We start from the raw sequence: 22,585 nt of genomic DNA, 5'->3' as shown, positions 1-22,585 counted from the left end.
TCAAGCCGACTTTACGCCATCGTGGAACTTTTAAATTGAGATATAATGAAAGAAAATAATGGCAGAAAGGTAAAAGAACAACTAAATAACGGCGGAAGTTATGTATGCTTGACTTGACTTGAGATCTTCAAAGAAGAAACTCTTCCGAACTTCAACGCAAATTCGATACAGCTTGTGTATTGTCATTATTTTGCAAGTCTGGCTCAATTTATCCTCGGCTCATACCTTTATACCAGGCAAATGCAATCATGCGAGACACTCTGCGCTTTACCTTAGAATTTGATTTTGTCTTGTTAGGAACGCATTTTTCCATCTTTCTAGATTCGCGACGGAGTTCAAAGTGCTCGTGGTTATTTCTAGCTCACTCCGATATAACGGAAACATCCATCACGCAGTGCCATATGAAAATAAGAAAAAATTATGGCGCGCGAATTATCCTTGGTCGCCGCCGATGATTCAGCTGTGTCGGTGATGTACGTAACATAGTTGCGAAATATTATCGTACTTTATTAGCGAGGAAAAAAATTAATCTGTATGTCAAATAAAAGAAATGACTGTCCTGGCAAGTTTTATCATTCTATTGTAACATACATGCGTCCCGTTTTTTTTAGTGTTTTTAATAACGAACGTATGTTAGAATTCAATATATGCATTCACAATTTTACGCAATGCAGAAGAAACAATAAGGCAACGAAGTTAGAAATATGCTTATTCAATCCATGGGAGATTTAGGCAAAATTATATTATCATGTTCTCTAATTTTCATTAACCCTTTCCAAATATTTTCTTTTGATAGATCGTATCTCAAGAAGCTTGAAATTAATCCGTCATTAAAGATAACAAGGCCAATTAATTAATCAGTGCTTTCAACGTTATCTCGATGTTGAACGCATTTCACACCGTTTTATTCAAGAATTTAAGTGTATGGAACTGAGAGAGAAGAGACGTCTGTTAATTGTCAGAATTAGACACTTGAGCGGCTCGTTGGGACCTGTGAGATGTCTTTTGTGAAAATCCTGCGATCTGAGATTCTTGGCGCCACTCACTCGGGGGCCATGTGCCTCTCTTCTCGTGATTATCTTGGGAAAAAGTTCTGATCTTCGTCCATTCATTCTTTCCATGTTTTAAGAAAACATTTGACGGCGTGATCAAATATTTTTTACTTCTAAAAGAGAATTTTAATACAGCTATTTAAATAATTTCTTAAGATAACTTTTTTCTTGAATAATTTAAAGCCTGAATTAATTACTTAATTTAGAATTGTAATAAATTGTCTTGAGCACGAAGATGTGCTGGGAAATACTTCGTTCCGTAATAAACAGAAATTATCTTTTTAAGATTTACTTTTTGAGATTACGAGCACAAATTGCAGTCAATTATTATCGTTCCGGCGAGCCGTTTCGCGCTATAATCGTGCGCGTTTCATTCGACTTCACTGACGAACCGGAAGGTGCATCGGAATTTATTTTTCGCATTCGGATTTCGCGCGAGCGAGCGAGCGGAGCGTAATATTACGCTGTGCGAGTGGGACTCTGTAATTTAACGCCGATATCGTGCACACTCGTGCGGATGCAACTTTCGTTCGATTCACCGCATTTTTCCGACGCGACGTCCCGCAGCGAACGCGCTTTCGCGGTCAGTCGAATAGAAATATTCCGCCAGTCATGAGCTAACGAAATCTTTCTTCATTTACGCCGTTTGCATCAGCAACAAATATATAAACAGACACAAACTAAAAGAAAAATTATAAATCGTAAGATATGAAACTAAAACAGAACAAAAGTAGCAAATTAAAAAAAGACGAAAAAAAGAATTGTTTAAATGCCATTGGGGAACGTAGACGTATTGAATATAGGCGTATTGATGCGAGGAAATTTAAATAATGCGGCAAAAGCATTTTTGCGTGGTTACAGAGAGGAAAAATTTGTTGAAATAATTTGAAGCCATTCGTAACTCAACATTCAAATTGATATCGCTGTAGGGAAGTAATCTGTATCACGTTTGTCGGATACTTTACGAAAAGCATTCCGCGATAGAGAGCGGTACGTTTAAACCACGAAAAAGGGGAAAAACACGTTTCGTATTCAAAGCTTCATCGCACCGATCGCATCGGAAATTCTTTTGGCGAACGATGTAAACGCGCGGTAAAAAGCTTTCGGGCAGCTCTCTTTCTCTATATATTCACGCTTAAAATCGCGATAAAAGTACGAAATATGACGGAGAGCGTGCCGACGTCCGCGGCAGAAACGCGTTTAATATACTCGAAATATTTCGCGGCCGCGGCGGATTATTCGTGGAATAATTCGCGACGGCGAAGCATCGCGTCGAGTGCCGGTGTGCTCGATATAAATTGACAGCCGACACACGGAACAATTGCGTCACGCGCGCGTGCATACGCCTCCACCTCCGCTCCGCTCACTCGCACGCCCGAGATGACGTTCCGTTAAATGCCTTTCCAGAGGGGAAACGACGTCTATTCGTGAAACTATCGATCTTCTCCGGCGCGCGACTATCGATATTACGCCGAGTATGTGTGCGATGGAATCGGGGAGCAGAATCGGTGGTTTCTCCCTGTTCAAATCCGAGTACTCCGCGAGCAAAGGGAGAGAAGACGGAGTGCCCGGAAGTAACGTGCACAAAGTGTCTCGGATCGGTCACGGTTTCGAAATACTTCGCATAGTCTGTAGTGCAAGTTCCCTTAAGGGGGGAGCCTGCTTTAGAACGCTGAAAATAAGGTATATTTTGCGAATTGTTTTTGGAGAAACTATACAGCGGATCGTTATAAAACTTTTATGCATTTATTAGTACATGTTTAAAGATAAAAAAAATTATTTTTTGATTTGAATATATCGCTTGTAGAGGTCGTCCTGGAGAAATCTTAGTGCAGCCGCGTCGCCGGCATTGCAAATTGGTGAGCATTCTCCTGCCTCGAAATTTCGTCTAAACTGAAAAATTGAAATATGTTCTCGTTATTTATGAATTCCCATCGTCGATGAACCAAAGAGAGAAGAAAAAAGTTGAAAAGTGCCAAAATGGTGGAGCTTAGAACACAAAAGTACGATTTTTAGGCAAAGTTGTTGAACTTTTTCATGCAAAAGTAATTGTTTAACTTAATGTTTTTATGAATATTAAAGGTTCATCGACGATGGGAATTCATAAATAACGAGAAAATATTTCAATTTTTCAGTTTGGATGAAATTTGGAGGCAGGAGAATGCTCACCAATTTACAATGCCTCCAGGACGACCTCTACAGGCGACATATTCAAATCAAAAAATAATTTTTTTTATCTTTAAACATGTACTAATAAATGCATCAAAGTTTTATAATGATCCACTGTATAGTTTCTCCAAAACAATTCGTAAAATTATACCTTATTTTCAACGTTCTAAAGCAGGCTCCCCCCTTAAGGGGATACTGGAGTTGCTAGTGAACTATTTTTTCACTATAGCGATGGTAATTGCAGTTTCGAAAATTCTCTTTATTGCTTTGCAGAATAAAAAATCCTTTTCCACAAATGAAGTATAGATAGAAAGAAAGTCCGCTCTACAGGACTTTATACTCAAAATGGCAAAAAGTTAAAAACTTGCATTTGTCTTTTCTAACTTTGTTCCATTTTGAATATAAAGTCCTGTAGAGCGGACTTTCTTTCTATCTATACTTCATTTGGGGAAAAGGATTTTTTATTCTGCACAAGTAACAAAGAGAATTTTCGAAACTGCAATTACCATCGCTATAGTGAAAAAATAGTTCACTAGCAACTCCAGCATGCCCTTAAGGGGGGAGCCTGCTTTGGAACGCTGAAAATAAGGTATATTTTACGAATTGTTTTTGGAGAAACTATACAGCGGATCGTTATAAAACTTTGATGCATTTATTAGTACATGTTTAAAGATAAAAAAAATTATTTTTTGATTTGAATATATCGCTTGTAGAGGTCGTCCTGGAGAAATCTTAGTGCAGCCGCGTCGCCGGCATTGCAAATTGGTGAGCATTCTCCTGCCTCGAAATTTCGTCTAAACTGAAAAAGTGAAATATGTTCTCGTTATTTACGAATTCCCATCGTCGATGAACCAAAGAGAGAAGAAAAAAGTTGAAAAGTGCCAAAATGGTGGAGCTTAGAACACAAAAGTACGATTTTTAGGCAAAGTTGTTGAACTTTTTCATGCAAAAGTAATTGTTTAACTTAATGTTTTTATGAATATTAAAGGTTCATCGACGATGGGAATTCATAAATAACGAGAAAATATTTCAATTTTTCAGTTTGGATGAAATTTGGAGGCAGGAGAATGCTCACCAATCTACAATGCCTCCAGGACGACCTCTACAGGCGATATATTCAAATAAAAAAATAATTTTTTTATCTTTAAACATGTACTAATAAATGCATCAAAGTTTTATAATGATCCACTGTATAGTTTCTCCAAAACAATTCGTAAAATTATACCTTATTTTCAACGTTCTAAAGCAGGCTCCCCCCTTAAGGGGATGCTGGAGTTGCTAGTGAACTATTTTTTCACTATAGCGATGGTAATTGCAGTTTCGAAAATTCTCTTTATTGCTTTGCAGAATAAAAAATCCTTTTCCACAAATGAAGTATAGATAGAAAGAAAGTCCGCTCTACAGGACTTTATACTCAAAATGGCAAAAAGTTAAAAACTTGCATTTGTCTTTTCTAACTTTGTTCCATTTTGAATATAAAGTCCTGTAGAGCGGACTTTCTTTCTATCTATACTTCATTTGGGGAAAAGGATTTTTTATTCTGCACAAGTAACAAAGAGAATTTTCGAAACTGCAATTACCATCGCTATAGTGAAAAAATAGTTCACTAGCAACTCCAGCATGCCCTTAAGGGGGGAGCCTGCTTTGGAACGCTGAAAATAAGGTATATTTTACGAATTGTTTTTGGAGAAACTATACAGCGGATCGTTATAAAACTTTGATGCATTTATTAGTACATGTTTAAAGATAAAAAAAATTATTTTTTGATTTGAATATATCGCTTGTAGAGGTCGTCCCGGAGAAATCTTAGTGCAGCCGCGTCGCCGGCATTGCAAATTGGTGAGCATTCTCCTGCCTCGAAATTTCGTCTAAACTGAAAAATTGAAATATGTTCTCGTTATTTATGAATTCCCATCGTCGATGAACCAAAGAGAGAAGAAAAAAGTTGAAAAGTGCCAAAATGGTGGAGCTTAGAACACAAAAGTACGATTTTTAGGCAAAGTTGTTGAACTTTTTCATGCAAAAGTAATTGTTTAACTTAATGTTTTTATGAATATTAAAGGTTCATCGACGATGGGAATTCATAAATAACGAGAAAATATTTCAATTTTTCAGTTTGGATGAAATTTGGAGGCAGGAGAATGCTCACCAATCTACAATGCCTCCAGGACGACCTCTACAGGCGATATATTCAAATAAAAAAATAATTTTTTTATCTTTAAACATGTACTAATAAATGCATCAAAGTTTTATAATGATCCACTGTATAGTTTCTCCAAAACAATTCGTAAAATTATACCTTATTTTCAACGTTCTAAAGCAGGCTCCCCCCTTAAACGAGAGAGAATACTGTTAGACGTTAGTACTCGGACACATTCACACATTCACCGGCGTGATGGTCACCGGTGACGTGAAATAATGTAATGATTTGATTGTATCAACAAGACGTATCTGATAGAATGCATTTTGGTTAAACTAACCAAGAATTTCTAGTTATCACGATAGGACCGGATATTTTATAACTAGAACGTTTGATAGACTGTACTGTAAGAATTTGGTTAGTATTTTCCAGTTGGATCTATAAAACTTCTAGTTATATTACACTAGACATAAGAACAAACGAAGATGCAATCGGAATTCTGGTTAATCGCAGGGCACTCCAGCAGCATTCTATTGTTTCGTGTCGTGCGTGTTGATCGGCACGGACGGCACGTTTTCCTCCTGTAGTGAAATGAAATTAGTTAGTGCAATGGCTGTGAAGTGATAGCGGATGAAAAAACGTGTTCTCTTCTTATATTTTTTTATACAGGGTGTCCCGTAATAATCGCCTAACCTCTCGTATGCCAATAGAGCAGATCGAGATGAAGAGAAAAGTCCCATACCATTTTGCGACATTCGCAATAATAATCCTATACCTCGAGCGGCTCGGCACTCGCCTCCGCGCGCTCTGGATTCGCTTGACTTTAATATGCAATATTTCGATTATTATTGCGAATATCGCAAAATGATACGGGACTTTTCTGTTCATCTCGATCTGCTCTATTGGCATGCGAGAGGTTAGGCGATTATTACGGGACATCCTGTATAAATATCAACATGATATTTCATTTACAGCAATCCAAGAAAACTCACGGTAATGAAACAGAAAAACGTTTCTTTTCACTAAACAGTCATGTTAATTTAACTAAATACATTTAGTATTATTATCAAGAAAATCTGGTAAATTGAACAGGAAGGAATTAATCATGCTCATCTGGTAATTCCTAAAGGAATTCTGATTCGTCCATTTTCCAACAGACAAACTGGTTGAACCTACCAGATTTCTAATTAATGCAACCAGATTTTTTTTCAGTGTATGATATGTACGTACACGAATAATATTGTAACGCAATTAATACATTTGCAGGATAATGACTGTTTAAGAAACAGAAAAGCATGATGGACAAAGTGCATTTGTGAACAATATTTTTATTAATATTTTCATGTATTAAAATTGTAGAAACGATCATATGGACATATTACAATAATAAATCTCGATAGTTTAGTGAACGGAAAGTCCTAAAATATACTTGGCTTGAATATATTAATAATTAATAGTCAGTGAAATATGCATGCAATTATTTTCAGAATGACCTCATTACTATTCCGGTGTGTGCATTCTTTCGTGAAACGCTCGCGAGCCAATTCTGCTGAATTAAATAAGGATCGCGTGTGTTCTGCAGAAAGTGCATCAAAACTTGCATGGCAAACGCAGCATGTGTTGCTCTTTTTCTTTCGATTCGCGGTTTCTTGGCTTCGCGAGATCTGGCACAGGGACTTGCAAGTTGCAAAGTGGTACAAGGATGATTAATATCCTGTCGTGATCAACCAAGAAGTGAACTGTTACGTTTTCTTAAAAGTCTCTCTACAAACTCTTACTCTCTTAAAAGAAGAAAGCAGATATTACAATAAAAAAGCAGAGTTTACAAAATTCCATTAACATTCAAATATTTTCAATATTATCGAACAAAGGAGCGCTTCTCGTATTTAAACTTGCCGAGTCGAGTTTAGTATACTCGATGCTCCAGGCGTTTATGGTGTCTGCAATTGAGAGGGGATTCTTAGGACGCCTGTAATCCTGTAAACTAAGATGAATATTATGCGGCAACATTGTGATGCAAATTATGCCTACCACGTTTCAACAATCGTGTGTGTGTGTGTGTGTGTCAGGAGCCATTGTCATCATTGTAAATCAATTTGCCCCGAGCAACTTATCGATATCGACTCCGCGAGCTCCGGAGCTCGTTACCTCGGTCTAACGTGTTTTCTCGGCATTGTCCGGAAAATTGGAGTGATTCACGGCGCAGACGGTGCTCTTATACGAATCGTCGCTTATCTAAACACACGTCGGCGTTCGTATTTCCATACGAAAGGACTGCTCGGAGTTACGGTGCACGATTGCGAGACGCACAGAAATTCCTGGACCGCGATAAGCTGTTCTAAAGTCTCACCGGTCTAAAGTGTCTTCCACAGAGCGAACAAAAGACATTTTCCGACAAGTCCAACGAGACTCTGAAAATTCTGACGTTTGTCGACAGGAAGTCAAGGAACATGGAGATCCGAACAAAGGACTCAGTCATATTTATCTTCCTTTCATACATTTATGTGTATGCATGTACGTAATGTGAGTCATGCTATTTTTTAAATTAATATGACAAATTGTAGTTTGAGTGTCTTTAAAAAAATTAATTCAATTATAATTAATATAGCTATAAATTCCCTTTTTTCCTATAATTTACTGAAGAATTAGATGATTGTGTTTCTTCTTCGATTTTCACGAAAATTCTACATGTGAGCAAATGTGACAGATATTAGTTAATAAACAGAATAAATTAATTTTATCTTGACGTATAATTCTTTAAAAACTTTTGTCGTTGGAATCGCAGAAAATACAATATTGAGATTTAACGAGTTACTTTTCAAAATGCTCGCGAGGAAAGAATTATGTGCTCGTCTTCTCCGCCATACTCCTCGTACACCCTCAGAAAGGATTTCTGATAACAAGACGAAAAATATTCTTGACTAATTTAATCGTATTACAAGTATAAAAAATATGAAAATAAAACAATTTTTAATTTAAATCAGTAATTTCTATTCTTCTCTCTCGAATTAAATAACATTGTCTTACTGTCTTCAGACAAGAGTAACATGTACAAATTTATGCTTATATATTCTTGTATGTAGAATAATTTGATATTAGCGCCACTTTATAGTAGGCTTTCGCGATGTCGACGCATCATTTTCTCACAGTCGCTCGTCGACTCGGCGCTTCTGCGTCCTTTATTCCGATAAAACGGCCAATATTTATGTGTTGCGATCGAAAATCGGGAAAGTGTTTCTGTTATTTACAATGAATAAGTGCAATACTCTACAAGAAATATTAAAAGATATGGAAATGTAAGTAAGTATATACAAATACTTACTTGAGAAATAAGATTCGAGATAAGACATTTCCATATCTTTTAATATTTCTTGTAGAGTATTGCACTTATTCATTGTAAATAACAGAAACACTTTCCCGATTTTCGATTGCAACACATAAATATTGGCCGTTTTGTGCAGATTCTACAATTTCTCTTACAAGAATAGAATAAGATGTCTTTTAGATCTGACAATATTCTTAAATCAAGAATATTTTAAACTTGCTACAAATTTTTATTTAAATCCTTCTGAGAAAATTAATGAGGTAGCACCAAGATTATTTTAATCTAGATTTTCGAATTTTCTATTCAAGATTAAAATATGCTTCTTTTCAATAAAAATATGATTGTCGCTATAGCGATCTTATTTTATGATAGATTAAAGAGTAATAGCATTAAGTCCAGAAATCTTTTCTGTGGGTGTATTCATCGGTGATTGTCGTTGGCGGATGATGATTTCACAGGTCGAGTCACGTGGTGACTCGCGGGTCGGTCACTGATCCACACCGGTGATCCCGAAGAGGTAAAAGTTTATACCGTTACGAAAGAGCGCCGGTCTCGCGCGCGGTCAATGCGCACCGGAAAGCCGTGCATGAAGACGGAAGCCCGCTCACATTTGCGAAACGTAGTCGGCTTCTGAACTACTCCTCGGACTTTTTCGTTCTTTCGGAGGTGAAAAAAGCACCTCCTCGCATCAACGACAGTTAATATTTCGAATGTAAATTCCGAAGAAATTCCGGACATTATTGTCGACGACATGAGAAAGTCGCTTGGTTTCCGAAGCGACGCATAGCGTGTACCTGAGAACATTCTTTTCGGAATTGTATTCCCGTCGAAGGACGAAACTCCAACAGTCGTACGAGAGCACGTAAAGATTCTCTTTCGAAGAAGGTTTCGTTTTTGCAGAAAAATAAACAGAGAGAAATTGCTTTACGAGAGTGATTCATGATTTGCGCGCGTATAGTTTCTTTATAAACCTTGAAGATTTCGGTGTCGCAAGAGGAAATTTAAGACAGGAAAATTAGACACGCGAAACTAGTAGACCGCTTTCCCGCACGACGATAAGATCATCAAGATCGCTACCGGTGTGACACGTCATCCTCTCAAGGACCCACGGTGGCATAACCGCCGGCGTATTTAATTACCCTGCTGGCTCCCGTCTAGCTGGAATCCTAATTGCCGGCGATTTCGTAAATCCTTGGTCATCGGAACCCGCATGTATGCGTACAATTTGGGGTAATCGCATAACTCGATGATAAAGCAAGAGGTTTGTCAATTCTCGCATACCGGACACGTCGGAGCCAAAGCGTGAACATTATACAAAGGTGTGTTGCGTTATTACTGAATAATTAATAATTTTTTAAGTATGTGTTCTCGTTAGATTACTTCAACTCAAAATTCGGTAAATCTACCGATTAGCGAACCCACCTCCTATCACCTTGTCCTTGACATATATTATAGAGGTCACCCTCCTGAGTAACATTGTGCAAGTTTTAACCGTCGGTCGTTGTTTACTAAAACGTTATTAACAAAAGAAGTTTAATGATTTTGCACGAATTTTCAGCTGTCTACGCGAACCAAGAACATAATATTCACATATATTACAAAGGTCACCTTCCCGAATAACCCGCACTTGGTTTTAGTCGTCGATCGTTTATGAAAAAGTTATTAACAAAAGAAATTTTGCAAATATAGTAGTTATTTTGAATATTGAAAGATATAAAAGACGAATATGTATATGAACGAAGGAAGAAAAGTCATTTAAAGCAGTGAATCGTTAATATATAGAATAGTTTCTTTTAATATAAGTACAAAGTATTCTTCACTTTAACCAAAAGCATAAACAGTTAAATACAAAGTATTCTCTGCTTTAACCTAACCTAAACTAACCTAACCTAACCTGGTTAGGTTATATTTTCCGAAACTGGAGCCTCGGACAGCTCGTTTTCAGCCCGCTTCGCGGGAGGGCGGGGGGCAGGGGCTTCCCCCCCCCCCCGCCGGAATCCGTGCCGTGTACCAGGTGATCAAAATCTGTACGGTAAAATCTGTTACACTGGTTCTGTCCGGGGCTCCAGTTTCGGAAAATATAACCTTTTGCTTGTTGTGGACGGCTGAAAATTCGTGCAAAATCATTAAACTTCCTTTGTTAATAACTTTTTAGTAAACAACGACCGACGGCTAAAACCTTTTGAAGGTCACTCAGGAGGGTGACCTCTATAATATATGTCAAGGACAAGGTGATAGGAGGTGGGTTCGCTAATCGGTAGATTTACCCAAAATTCAATTTATTCGCATAAATCCTGTGATATTTTGTCAAACTCTTCGTAATAGTTCTCTGATTGCGCGAACTGTCACAGAATTATAAATAGTAAAGTAGAATTTTTTCCTAAGGACTGACGGATGATAATTGGCGAAAAACGATAAGATAATATTAATTGAAGCCGTTAGAAATCATTTGTCGCTTTTACTTTCGATCATCGAATCGCTCTACTTTTTGCGGGATGCATCGCGGGGTTCGTTGCACCGAGAGTTATCGACCAGTGTGCGTCGCGATTAATACCGCATCGCACGCAATCGAAATTTTTCATTGTCACGTACGTAGCGGAAGAGTACGCCCGATTAGTTTATCGTGTTTGTTAGAAAATTCCAAATATGTGACGCTCTAATTTCCTCGTTCGGCTTTAACTCTCCTGTCACATAAATGCAAATTGATACATACTCTTCATGTATGTATAGAGTGACACAAGTCACTAAACAACTCGCTTAAAATGTTCCACAAATTTTGTCAAAGGATATTTTTCTTTGTTATGAAAAATAAATAAAGTTTTTAAATAACTGGAGATTTAATTTTTTAAAATGCATCCAGAATTAATTTTATATCTACATGATTGTATGCAAAATGATCGCGAAATAGATGACCCAATTAATAAATGTGTTCTGAAAACGCGGGTTTTCCTAACTATAAATATTTTGTATTTTATAAAAATTATAAATTTCATTATAAAATAAAGTTGCAAAAATAAAATTTTGTAAAAATGTTTTCGCGGCTTTTCACAACTACATACTTTGCAACAGACACTTTTCTGATTTAAAATATATTCTTGAAAATGTTATGTATTGCAGTGATGCATCAATATTTCGTGGTCTATCAAAGTTATTAAAAACTTTCCACTATCCACAGTAATATCAACGTCACTTAAGGGGGGAGCCTGCTTTAGAACGCTGAAAATAAGGTATATTTTGCGAATTGTTTTTGGAGAAACTATACAGCGGATCATTATAAAACTTTTATGCATTTATTAGTACATGTTTAAAGATAAACAAAATTATTTTTTGATTTGAATATATCGCTTGTAGAGGTCGTCCTGGAGAAATCTTAGTGCAGCCGCGTCGCCGGCATTGCAAATTGGTGAGCATTCTCCTGCCTCGAAATTTCGTCTAAACTGAAAAATTGAAATATGTTCTCGTTATTTATGAATTCCCATCGTCGATGAACCAAAGAGAGAAGAAAAAAGTTGAAAAGTGCCAAAATGGTGGAGCTTAGAACACAAAAGTACGATTTTTAGGCAAAGGTTTTGAACTTTTTCATGCAAAAATAATTGTTTAACTTAATGTTTTTATGAATATTAAAGGTTCATCGACGATGGGAATTCATAAATAACGAGAAAATATTTCAATTTTTCAGTTTGGATGAAATTTGGAGGCAGGAGAATGCTCACCAATTTACAATGCCTCCAGGACGACCTCTACAGGCGATATATTCAAATAAAAAATAATTTTTTTATCTTTAAACATGTACTAATAAATGCATCAAAGTTTTATAATGATCCGCTGTATATAGTTTCTCAAAAAAAATTCGTAAAATTATACCTTATTTTCAACGTTATAAAGCAGGCTCCCCCCTTAATTCTCTCAAACATTTATAGACTAATTATTTATTCGTGTTTACTATCGTATCATGTGTTGTAACGATATGCGATATCAGATTGACATATATGTATAAACTTAAATAAAGTTTGAGTCATAAAACATTGTCAATCAAAATGTTTATAGTTTGAATATGATATATTTTCGGTTTTATGTTTTATCCATGTTATGTGACATGCTTTCTAATTCAAACCCAATAAATTCTAAAGTACTTTTAGCCAATTACTATATGTTGTCAAGATTTTTTCTGCATAATTTCAATAAACTCATAACTGAAATTTAGCGTAACCAAAATTCAGTGCACTAAAGGGGATTCTCTCGTCGTAGTATCTGGTATTGAACTCACTCACGGGAGATTTCAATAGATTCAGCGTGCTCGGTTTTGTTATCGCTGTGACGTGTGCTCAACGCGATGCAAGATGCGCAAACAGAGGCACGGAATCACGACCGATGTCTAGAGATCCAGTCGAGCGAATTTGCCTTGCAAAATAATGAAATAAACACCTCGATCGCCAATCATATAAGACTAGCTTAGATGTAAATTCGGGAAACTAATAAATAAAGTACAACTAAAATATAAAATACAGAACTAATATAAAGTACAACTAAACTATAAAATACAGACTCATAACATACTAATATAAAATACAGACAGAATTTTGTTGATTTTTAATTTTCCTCTTTTCCAAGTTATCAAACTTTGTTTAATTTTCTCTAGTTCTGTAATCGCAACGCGAAGGTGAATTCCATTTTTACCTCCTTCACGTTGCTTCGAACGTTCGTTTCTCCGATTTATTGTAGCGTGTCTGGCATTGACATTTTTATGCCAATTATTACCGTCGCAGGTGCGATAAGTTATCGTCTGTTATACAATGTTGACTGCCAGGAGTCTTTTTATTAACCGTGGCCGAAACGCCAGTCTGCCTCAAAGTGCTTCGACTCGGCTACTCATAATAGTACCTCAGGTAAAGGATCAGGTGTAACGAAACTATTTCTTGTTCTTGCATCCATCCATAATTCGAACATCCTATGTCGTCGCACGATTTCCGTTCTGCTATTTCAAAGTTTGCAATGAAACTTTTTCATTTAAATTAAACTTGGGGATAACTTATTGTCGGAACACAAAATCTTCACAACGGGAGTCGACCCAACTATGAATTCCTTGATTCCTGCCGTTTCGAAATACGATAAATCCTGACAAACTGCATTGTTGGAAACCTTGAATTATTGATAAATAATTCAATATTTACTGGTCATTTTATGATGCCAGTAAATGGTGTTTTACATAATCTTACATGTTCCTAGAATGCCGAACCGCTATTTTGATTCTCGATTAAAGGTTATTCAAGGGTTCCTCGTAAAGTCCCAGTAAGCAAAATGTGTGCAATCTGCCAGCAGATTGGCAACAGATTACTGCAGAAGTTGATAGCAAATTGGCATCCGTTATGTCCGCGTTAGGATAGTGATCTGCCAGCAGAGCCTGCTAACAGACTCTGACGGCAGATTGGCGGCAAAAACCGAGCAGGATCTGTTAACATCTGACGGCAGATTGACAGCAGAAACCGAACAGAATCTGCAGCTTTTGGCCATTCATATTCACGATATATTAAAGCATGTTTACTTTTAACACACTATAAATTGTTAAAAGAACGCATTTGTGTGTTTGTTAAATTAAAGTACATTTGGCTTGATGTGTCTTTCTGACAGTTCGTTGCATAATCTCTCTCTTATTGTTAATTTATTCTAATCCGAAGTCCGAATTTTGCTTTCGAACTTCAGATTGCTTGTGGCGTGCATGAACTACGTGGACGCTGTCCATGGGAGCCTCTGTGCCGCGAGTGCAAAGATGTTCAGAAAAATTAATATTATCATGCCAAGGCGCGTATATTAACTTATATAACTGTTAGGCTAAATCTTAACATCGAGCAAGAACTCGACGCGTGCACCGCATAGCGGTGCGGAGCGAAAACACATATTCATAGCCGTGTAAATTTGAATACTGTCAAAAGCTGCGGATCCTGTTCGGTTTCTGCTGCCAATCTGCCGTTAGATTGCGCGTGCGCAAATCTTGCTCGGTTTCTGTCGACAATCCGACCTCAAGCCATGTTTGCAGATTCTGCTCGGTTTCTGCCGCCAACCTGTTCTTAGATTTTGTGAGCAAGCTCTGTTACATTTCTGGCACCAATTTGTCGAATTAATCGTTAACAACTTCTGTATCAAATTTGTTGTCTTTTGGCTGGCAATAGTTGATAGCAGATAGTTAGCATCATCTGCTGTCGGCAGACTTGGCTATCTGGGTAAGCAAAATGTGTGCAATCTGCCAGCAGATTGGCAACAGATTACTGCAGAAGTTGATAGCAAATTGGCATCCGTTATGTCCGCGTTAGGATAGTGATCTGCCAGCAGAGCCTGCTAACAGACTCTGACAGCAGATTGGCGGCAGAAACCGAGCAGGATCTGTTAACATCTGACGGCAGATTGACGGCAGAAACCGAACAGAATCTGCAGCTTTTGGCCATTCATATTCACGATATATTAAAGCATGTTTACTTTTAACACACTATAAATTGTTAAAAGAACGCATTTGTGTGTTTGTTAAATTAAAGTACATTTGGCTTGATGTGTCTTTCTGACAGTTCGTTGCATAATCTCTCTCTTATTGTTAATTTATTCTAATCCGAAGTCCGAATTTCGCTTTCGAACTTCAGATTGCTTGTGGCGTGCGTGAACTACGTGGACGTTGTCCATGGGAGCCTCTGTGCCGCGAGCGCAAACATTTTCAGAAAAATTAATATTATCATGCCAAGGCGCGTATATTAACTTATATAACTGTTAGGCTAAATCTTAACATCGAGCAAGAACTCGACGCGTGCACCGCATAGCGGTGCGGAGCGAAACACATATTCATAGCCGTGTAAATTTGAATACTGTCAAAAGCTGCGGATCCTGTTCGGTTTCTGCTGCCAATCTGCTGTTAGATTCCGCGCGCGCAGATCTTGCTCGGTTTCTGCCGCCAATCTGCCGTTAGATTCCGCGCGCGCAAATCTTGCTCGGTTTCTGTCGACAATCCGACTTCGAGCCATGTTTGCGGATTCTGCTCGGTTCTGCCGCCAACCTGTTCTTAGATTTTGTGAGCAAGCTCTGTTACATTTCTGGCACCAATTTGTCGAATTAATCGTTAACAACAACTTCTGTATCAAATTTGTTGTCTTTTGGCGGGCAATAGTTGATAGCAGATAGTTGGCATCATCTGCTGTCGGCAGACTTGGCTATCTGGGTAAGCAAAATGTGTGCAATCTGCCAGTAGATTGGCAACAGATTACTGCAGAAGTTGATAGCAAATTGGCATCCGTTATGTCCGCGTTAGGATAGTGATCTGCCAGCAGAGCCTGCTAACAGACTCTGACGGCAGATTGACGGCAGAAACCGAACAGAATCTGCAGCTTTTGGCCATTCATATTCACGATATATTAAAGCATGTTTACTTTTAACACACTATAAATTGTTAAAAGAACGCATTTGTGTGTTTGTTAAATTAAAGTACATTTGGCTTGATGTGTCTTTCTGACAGTTCGTTGCATAATCTCTCTCTTATTGTTAATTTATTCTAATCCGAAGTCCGAATTTTGCTTTCGAACTTCAGATTGCTTGTGGCGTGCGTGAACTACGTGGACGTTGTCCATGGGAGCCTCTGTGCCGCGAGCGCAAACATTTTCAGAAAAATTAATATTATCATGCCAAGGCGCGTATATTAACTTATATAACTGTTAGGCTAAATCTTAACATCGAGCAAGAACTCGACGCGTGCACCGCATAGCGGTGCGGAGCGAAAACACATATTCATAGCCGTGTGAATTTGAATACTGTCAAAAGCTGCGGATCCTGTTCGGTTTCTGCTGCCAATCTGCCGTTAGATTCCGCGCGCGCAGATCTTGCTCGGTTTCTGCCGCCAATCTGCCGTTAGATTCCGCGCGCGCAAATCTTGCTCGGTTTCTGTCGACAATCCGACTTCGAGCCATGTTTGCGGATTCTGCTCGGTTCTGCCGCCAACCTGTTCTTAGATTTTGTGAGCAAGCTCTGTTACATTTCTGGCACCAATTTGTCGAATTAATCGTTAACAACTTCTGTATCAAATTTGTTGTCTTTTGGCTGGCAATAGTTGATAGCAGATAGTTGGCATCATCTGCTTTCGGCAGACTTGGCTATCTGGGGTACTTGTAGTCAGCATCGAGCGCGTAATCCTGCTTCGCGTCTCTACATGCAGAATCCAACGTGAATCACCGTTTCGATTCGTAGATCGTTGCAATCGCGATCGTTTCCTCGATCGAGGATTCGAGTATTCAAATCGACCGCTGATACAATAAATTGCAGTCGCCGATCGAGGCGTGTTTAAACAATTCCGCGAATTTGTATTTTAAAGAACGCCTCGCACCTGGACGCTCCCGCGGGGCCCGACGACGCGGGCCCTGCGGTTCAACGACGCGCTCGCACAACAGCGATGGCGACCGCGAGCGCCCAGGGGGAGGGAGACGGCCCCTGACTCACCTGCTACGATGTGCCGCGGTCGCATTTTCCGTGTCCTTTTCGGCTCCTTCCTTTCATGCACTCAGCATCCTGGTGCTCGGTCCACCTTTTCGAGTTCGTTTTCGTCCGTCGCTCACGCTGAGGAATCAATCGAGCTCTCCTCTTCGGAACGGCGAGTTCTCCGCTTTCTGGTCTCCACTCTTTCTCGCACCTGTACACCCGCGTGCGCGCGCGCACACCAACTCCAACCGACGACGAACGCACGCCGAACGAGACTGCGGTCCGCATCGCCGCCGTCGACGGCGACGAACGCCGCCACCTCGCTCGCTCGCCCATGTCGGCCCCCCTCCTCGTCCGCCCCCACTGCGGCGTGCTCGCCGCGTGAGTTCCTCCTGGCGATCGCATGGTTACCTGCTCCTGCCTGTTTACCTACGCGCCAGGTACGAAAGAACAGTTCCTTTTCAAATTCGATCCATGATGTTCCGCGTGAAGGTGGCTGCGTAGCGGCGTTATTCCGCGGTTCTATAACCTTATTATTTTGTTTTACTTTTTTTGTAAGTATACTTGGAGATTTATTACACCGGCTACCAGAGACACAAACAGATACAAATATTAAAGCAGGAAAAACTGTCGGTTTTAAATCGAAAAGAAATCGAAAAGAGTATGGCAGTTATGGCACGACCGAGATGCTTCCAACCATGACGCGGAAATATTTATACTCTTTGTAATTATGTCGCTTTCGAAACAAACGGCTGACTAATAAATAGTTATACCTCGAATAGCCTCGGTATTGCATTCGATTCCAGCATGCATTGTAGTCCGATAGAACTCTTCGTAAAGCATTCACGACGTGCGTACAAACGCACCGAATCGCACTTACGACGTGAACTTAGGCACGGACGCTCGCAACACGAATTAGGCGCCAAGCACGAGCACGAGCAGCGCGCGCCGCACTCGGCCGCGCCCGGCTAACTTCGCGTCCCTACGGGAGCGCTCGTGGACCGTCGCGTACGTGCACTCTCCTGCACTTTCCGCACCTACGATAAAACAGACATACATTTGGGCAGAGAGAAACCTGAGAGCGGCCACCAGCCTCCACGGGCACATTTCCTGACGTTCGACGCGCCGCCTGACAAAGTCGACGTGAACTAGTTCGTTACGCTCGGTAATGATACATGATTCGTGTCCAAACTATTCACAAGGAAGCTTTCCCATGTAAACTCTACTTTCGAACGAGTCATAGTGCGTTCGAAAGGGAAGGTAAAAATATTAATGTCGTGTTCGAGGGTTTGGGTGTATGAGCCTTGGTTTCGGAGAAATTTACATCTAAAAGTGAGCATTTTCCAGCGGTACTAAAAGTACCATAAATAGCTACAATTCGGCGTGAAGCGCGGTGGTCTAGTAGCTAAGCGGGAGGCTCGTATTTTGCCATCCGCGCAAGTTGGGTTCGAGACCGAGTTGTGATAATTTTTTTTCTTCGGATTTTTGTTTCTTTGTGTTTGCATTATATTTTTTTATTATGTAAATAATGATTTATTATGTTTTATTATATTTTGGAGGTATACGTATATGTATAATGAGACATAAACATATACATTTAACATTTGTAAACTTTTTATTTATTTATATAGTTTGTATACTGTCGAGTGTTTATTTATTATAAAATTCTGACTCATTAAAAAAAAGTGTCACAACCTCTGTGCTTATGACTGTACAGTGTTGCGGATGAAAATTTATATAAAAGCATTTATGTTTTTTATGCTTTTATATAAATTTTCCATCCGCAACACTGTACGGTCATGTCAGAATTTTATAATAAATAAACACTCGACAGTATACAAACTATATAAATAAATAAAAAGTTTACAAATGTTAAATGTATATGTTTATGTCTCATTATACAGGGTGTTTCCTCTAACTGTAGCACTTAGAATATCTCTGCTTCCTTTGATGATATGAAAAAAGTCAAAGGACGAAAATTGTTCGATACAAAGAGACTAGTACTCTGGTAAGAAAATTACTTTTTTTAATGTAACCTTTCACAAGATATCAAGGTCATGAACATTGTTTTAAATGAGATGGTATATTTTCCTTAACGAAATGATGTAGCTTGTAAAAAAACAAATTCAACCATACAGAATATGTTGACCTTCAAATGACTTTGAACCACAAAAATCACGTTTAGGAAAAGAAACTCTATTTATTGTCTCGCGATAAACTTCATTTGCACGGAGCATACTCAACGAATCATTTCCTGATCGCTGGATTGGACGTGGTGGAAGAATTTCTTGGCTGGCTCGATCACCAGATCTTACGCCTCTTGATTTTTTTCTTTGGGGACACCTAAAAATGAAGTTTATCGCGATATTCCGACAACACCTGAAGATATGCGAGAAAGAATTCAGCGTGCGTGCACCGCAATTACTCCGGAATCTCTCAAAACCGTAAAACAATCGTTTATTCATCGAATTCGAAAGTGTATGGAAGTAAACGGTGATCATTTCGAACATCTGTAAAAAAGGTATATCTTTGTAGTTATACATACAATAAATAGAGTTTCTTTTCCTAAACGTGATTTTTTGGTTCAAAGTCATTTGAAGGTCAACATATTTTGTATGGTTGAATTTGTTTTTTACAAGCTACATCATTTCGTTGAGGAAAATATACCATCTCATTTAAAACAATGTTCATGACCTTGATATCTTATGAAAGGTCACATTAAAAAAAATAATTTTCTTACCAGAGTACTAGTCTCTTTGAATCGAACAATTTTCGTCCTTTGACTTTTTTCATATCATCAAAGGAAGCAGAGATATTCTAAGTGCTACAGTTAGAGAAATACCCTGTATACGTATACCTCCAAAATATAATAAAACATAATAAATCATTATTTACATAATAATTTATTATGTACATAATAAAAAAATATAATGCAAACACAAAGAAACAAAAATCCAAAAAAAAAATTATCACAACTCGGTCTCGAACCCAACTTGCGCGGTTGGCAAAATAGGAGTCCCGCGCTTAGCCACTAGACCACGGCGTTTCACGCCGAATCGTAGCTATTCATGGTACTTTCCGTACCGGTGGAAAATGCTCACTTGTATCATTACCGAGCGTAACGAACTAGTTCACGTCGACTTTGTCAGGCGGCGCCAAACGTCAGGAGGCTGGTGGCCGCTCTCAGGTTTCTCTCTGCAGACATACATTTGGGCCTCAAAGGCGAGGAGGAGAGGAGACGCGCAACGCGCAGAGAGTGCAGCTGAAACAGACCGAGTTACCGTTGCGGAGTGCAGTCGCGGGCAGCCGAGTCGCCGTCGCGGTGTCAGCTCGCCGATGGTGACTCACGGTCCGTCTGCAGCGCGCGCGTCAATTGATCCCTCGTCCCGCACCTCCGAGACGTCCGACCGCGTTCTGCTCGTCCCCCGAGCAGGTGAGTGACGGTAGATACGCGCTCGTCAACGGCTCGCGCCGACCGCGTCGAGCTTCGGAATTGTCCGTTGTTGAATCCGTCAACGGCTCGGCGGCGAGCGGAAGCAGGTTAAGTGCATCCGCGTCCCACCGTTTTGCGCCGACGTCCTTTCGTTCTACGTTGACCCCGGAAGCCGGACGTGGGGAGCTCATAGTCATCGTCTACGTGGTTTGCTCCGTAACGGCTAATAACGATTTCACCAGATCGCCAGATGGAACTCCGTCCGCGCCGAGTACCTGCCGAGTGTACTTTCTAAAGCGTGACTCATGCTGTCAACGAGGGGGTAAAAAGCTGGAATGCCATTCTGGAGATCCGTCTAGTTTACCAGCCGCGAGCAGTATTCAGGTGATGTCGCGGTCGCGGTCGCTGGGATCCGTGATAAGAGCTCGGCATAGTTTGTTTATGGCCTTGTTGTATCGTACATCGTGTGTGCATGTGTGTGTATGTATGTAAACGAAGTTGGAGCACGCGGGTGTGCGGGAATGTGAGATAATAAATTTGTATGTATTCTTCCAGACGCGCCATTGGGAATAATTACATGATATCAGTTGTACGCAGTACGACGCGTGTGTCAACTAGACTGACAAACAAACCGCAGCGAAAGATACCGTAATTGTAATTGCCCATTGGAATGGTAGCATTAACGTCTCTCTCTTAATAAATTATTTAACACGGCAATTATCTCTCCTTGTTAACTGTACTACATGCAACACGTGTAAATTACATTAGAAGTATGTATCTCGAAAGATATTAAGGGGGAACCTGCCTGCTTTGGAACGCTGAAAATAAGGTATATTTTACGAATTGTTTTTGGAGAAACTATACAGCGGATCATTATAAAACTTTGATGCATTTATTAGTACATGTTTAAAGATAACAAAAATTATTTTTTGATTTGAATATATCGCTTGTAGAGGTCGTCCTGGAGAAATCTTAGTGCAGCCGCGTCGCCGGCATTGCAAATTGGTGAGCATTCTCCTGCCTCGAAATTTCGTCTGAACTGAAAAATTGAAATATGTTCTCGTTATATATGAATTCCCATCGTCGATGAACCAAAGAGAGAAGAAAAAAGTTGAAAAGTGCTAAAATGGTGGAGCTTAGAACACAAAAGTACGATTTTTAGGCAAAGGTTTTGAACTTTTTCATGCAAAAATAATTGTTTAACTTAATGTTTTTATGAATATTAAAGGTTCATCGACGATGGGAATTCATAAATAACGAGAAAATATTTCAATTTTTCAGTTTGGATGAAATTGGAGGCAGGAGAATGCTCACCAATTTACAATGCCTCCAGGACGACCTCTACAGGCGATATATTCAAATAAAAAAATAATTTTTTTATCTTTAAACATGTACTAATAAATGCATCAAAGTTTTATAATGATCCGCTGTATAGTTTCTCCAAAAAAATTCGTAAAATTATACCTTATTTTCAACGTTCTAAAGCAGGCTCCCCCCTTAAGGGGATCTGGAGTTGCTAGTGAACTATTTTTTCACTATAGCGATGGGTAATTGCAGTTTCGAAAATTCTCTTTAGCGTGAAACGCCGTGGTCTAGTGGCTAAGCGCGGGACTCCTATTTTGCCAACGCGCAAGTTGGGTTCGAGACCGAGTTGTGATAATTTTTTTTTGGATTTTTGTTTCTTTGTGTTTGCATTATATTTTTTTATTATGTACATAATAAATTATTATGTAAATAATGATTTATTATGTTTTATTATATTGGAGGTATACGTATACAGGGTATTTCTCTAACTGTAGCACTTAGAATATCTCTGCTTCCTTTGATGATATGAAAAGTCAAAGGACGAAAATTGTTCGATTCAAAGAGACTAGTACTCTGGTAAGAATTATTTTTTTTAATGTGACCTTTCATAAGATATCAAGGTCATGAACATTGTTTTAAATGAGATGGTATATTTTCCTCAACGAAATGATGTAGCTTGTAAAAAACAAATTCAACCATACAAAATATGTTGACCT

The 22,585-nt window shown here is 39.0% G+C and overlaps 1 protein-coding gene across 5 annotated transcripts in view; it reads right to left on the bottom strand.

Moving 5' to 3' along the window:
- Positions 1–22,585, bottom strand: part of LOC105281541 (protein crumbs) — a 91,960-nt gene that overhangs the window by 69,179 nt on the left and 196 nt on the right. For 4 of the 5 annotated variants that reach the window (XM_026972906.1, XM_026972908.1, XM_026972909.1 and 1 more), the window contains exon 1: positions 17,153–17,426. In XM_026972906.1, coding sequence (XP_026828707.1) covers positions 17,153–17,177 — 25 coding nt within the window. In that variant the 5' untranslated portion in view covers positions 17,178–17,426. Of the gene's footprint in view, positions 1–17,152; positions 17,427–22,585 lie in introns of those variants that run through there. The other variant, XM_026972905.1, reaches the window with a different exon arrangement.

The sequence above is a fragment of the Ooceraea biroi genome, chromosome 10 (genome assembly GCF_003672135.1).
Source record: "Ooceraea biroi isolate clonal line C1 chromosome 10, Obir_v5.4, whole genome shotgun sequence".
Taxonomy (NCBI): domain Eukaryota; kingdom Metazoa; phylum Arthropoda; class Insecta; order Hymenoptera; family Formicidae; genus Ooceraea; species Ooceraea biroi.
The sequence above is the reverse complement of the archived record's forward strand: the minus strand, read 5'-3'. Positions and strand labels throughout refer to the sequence as shown.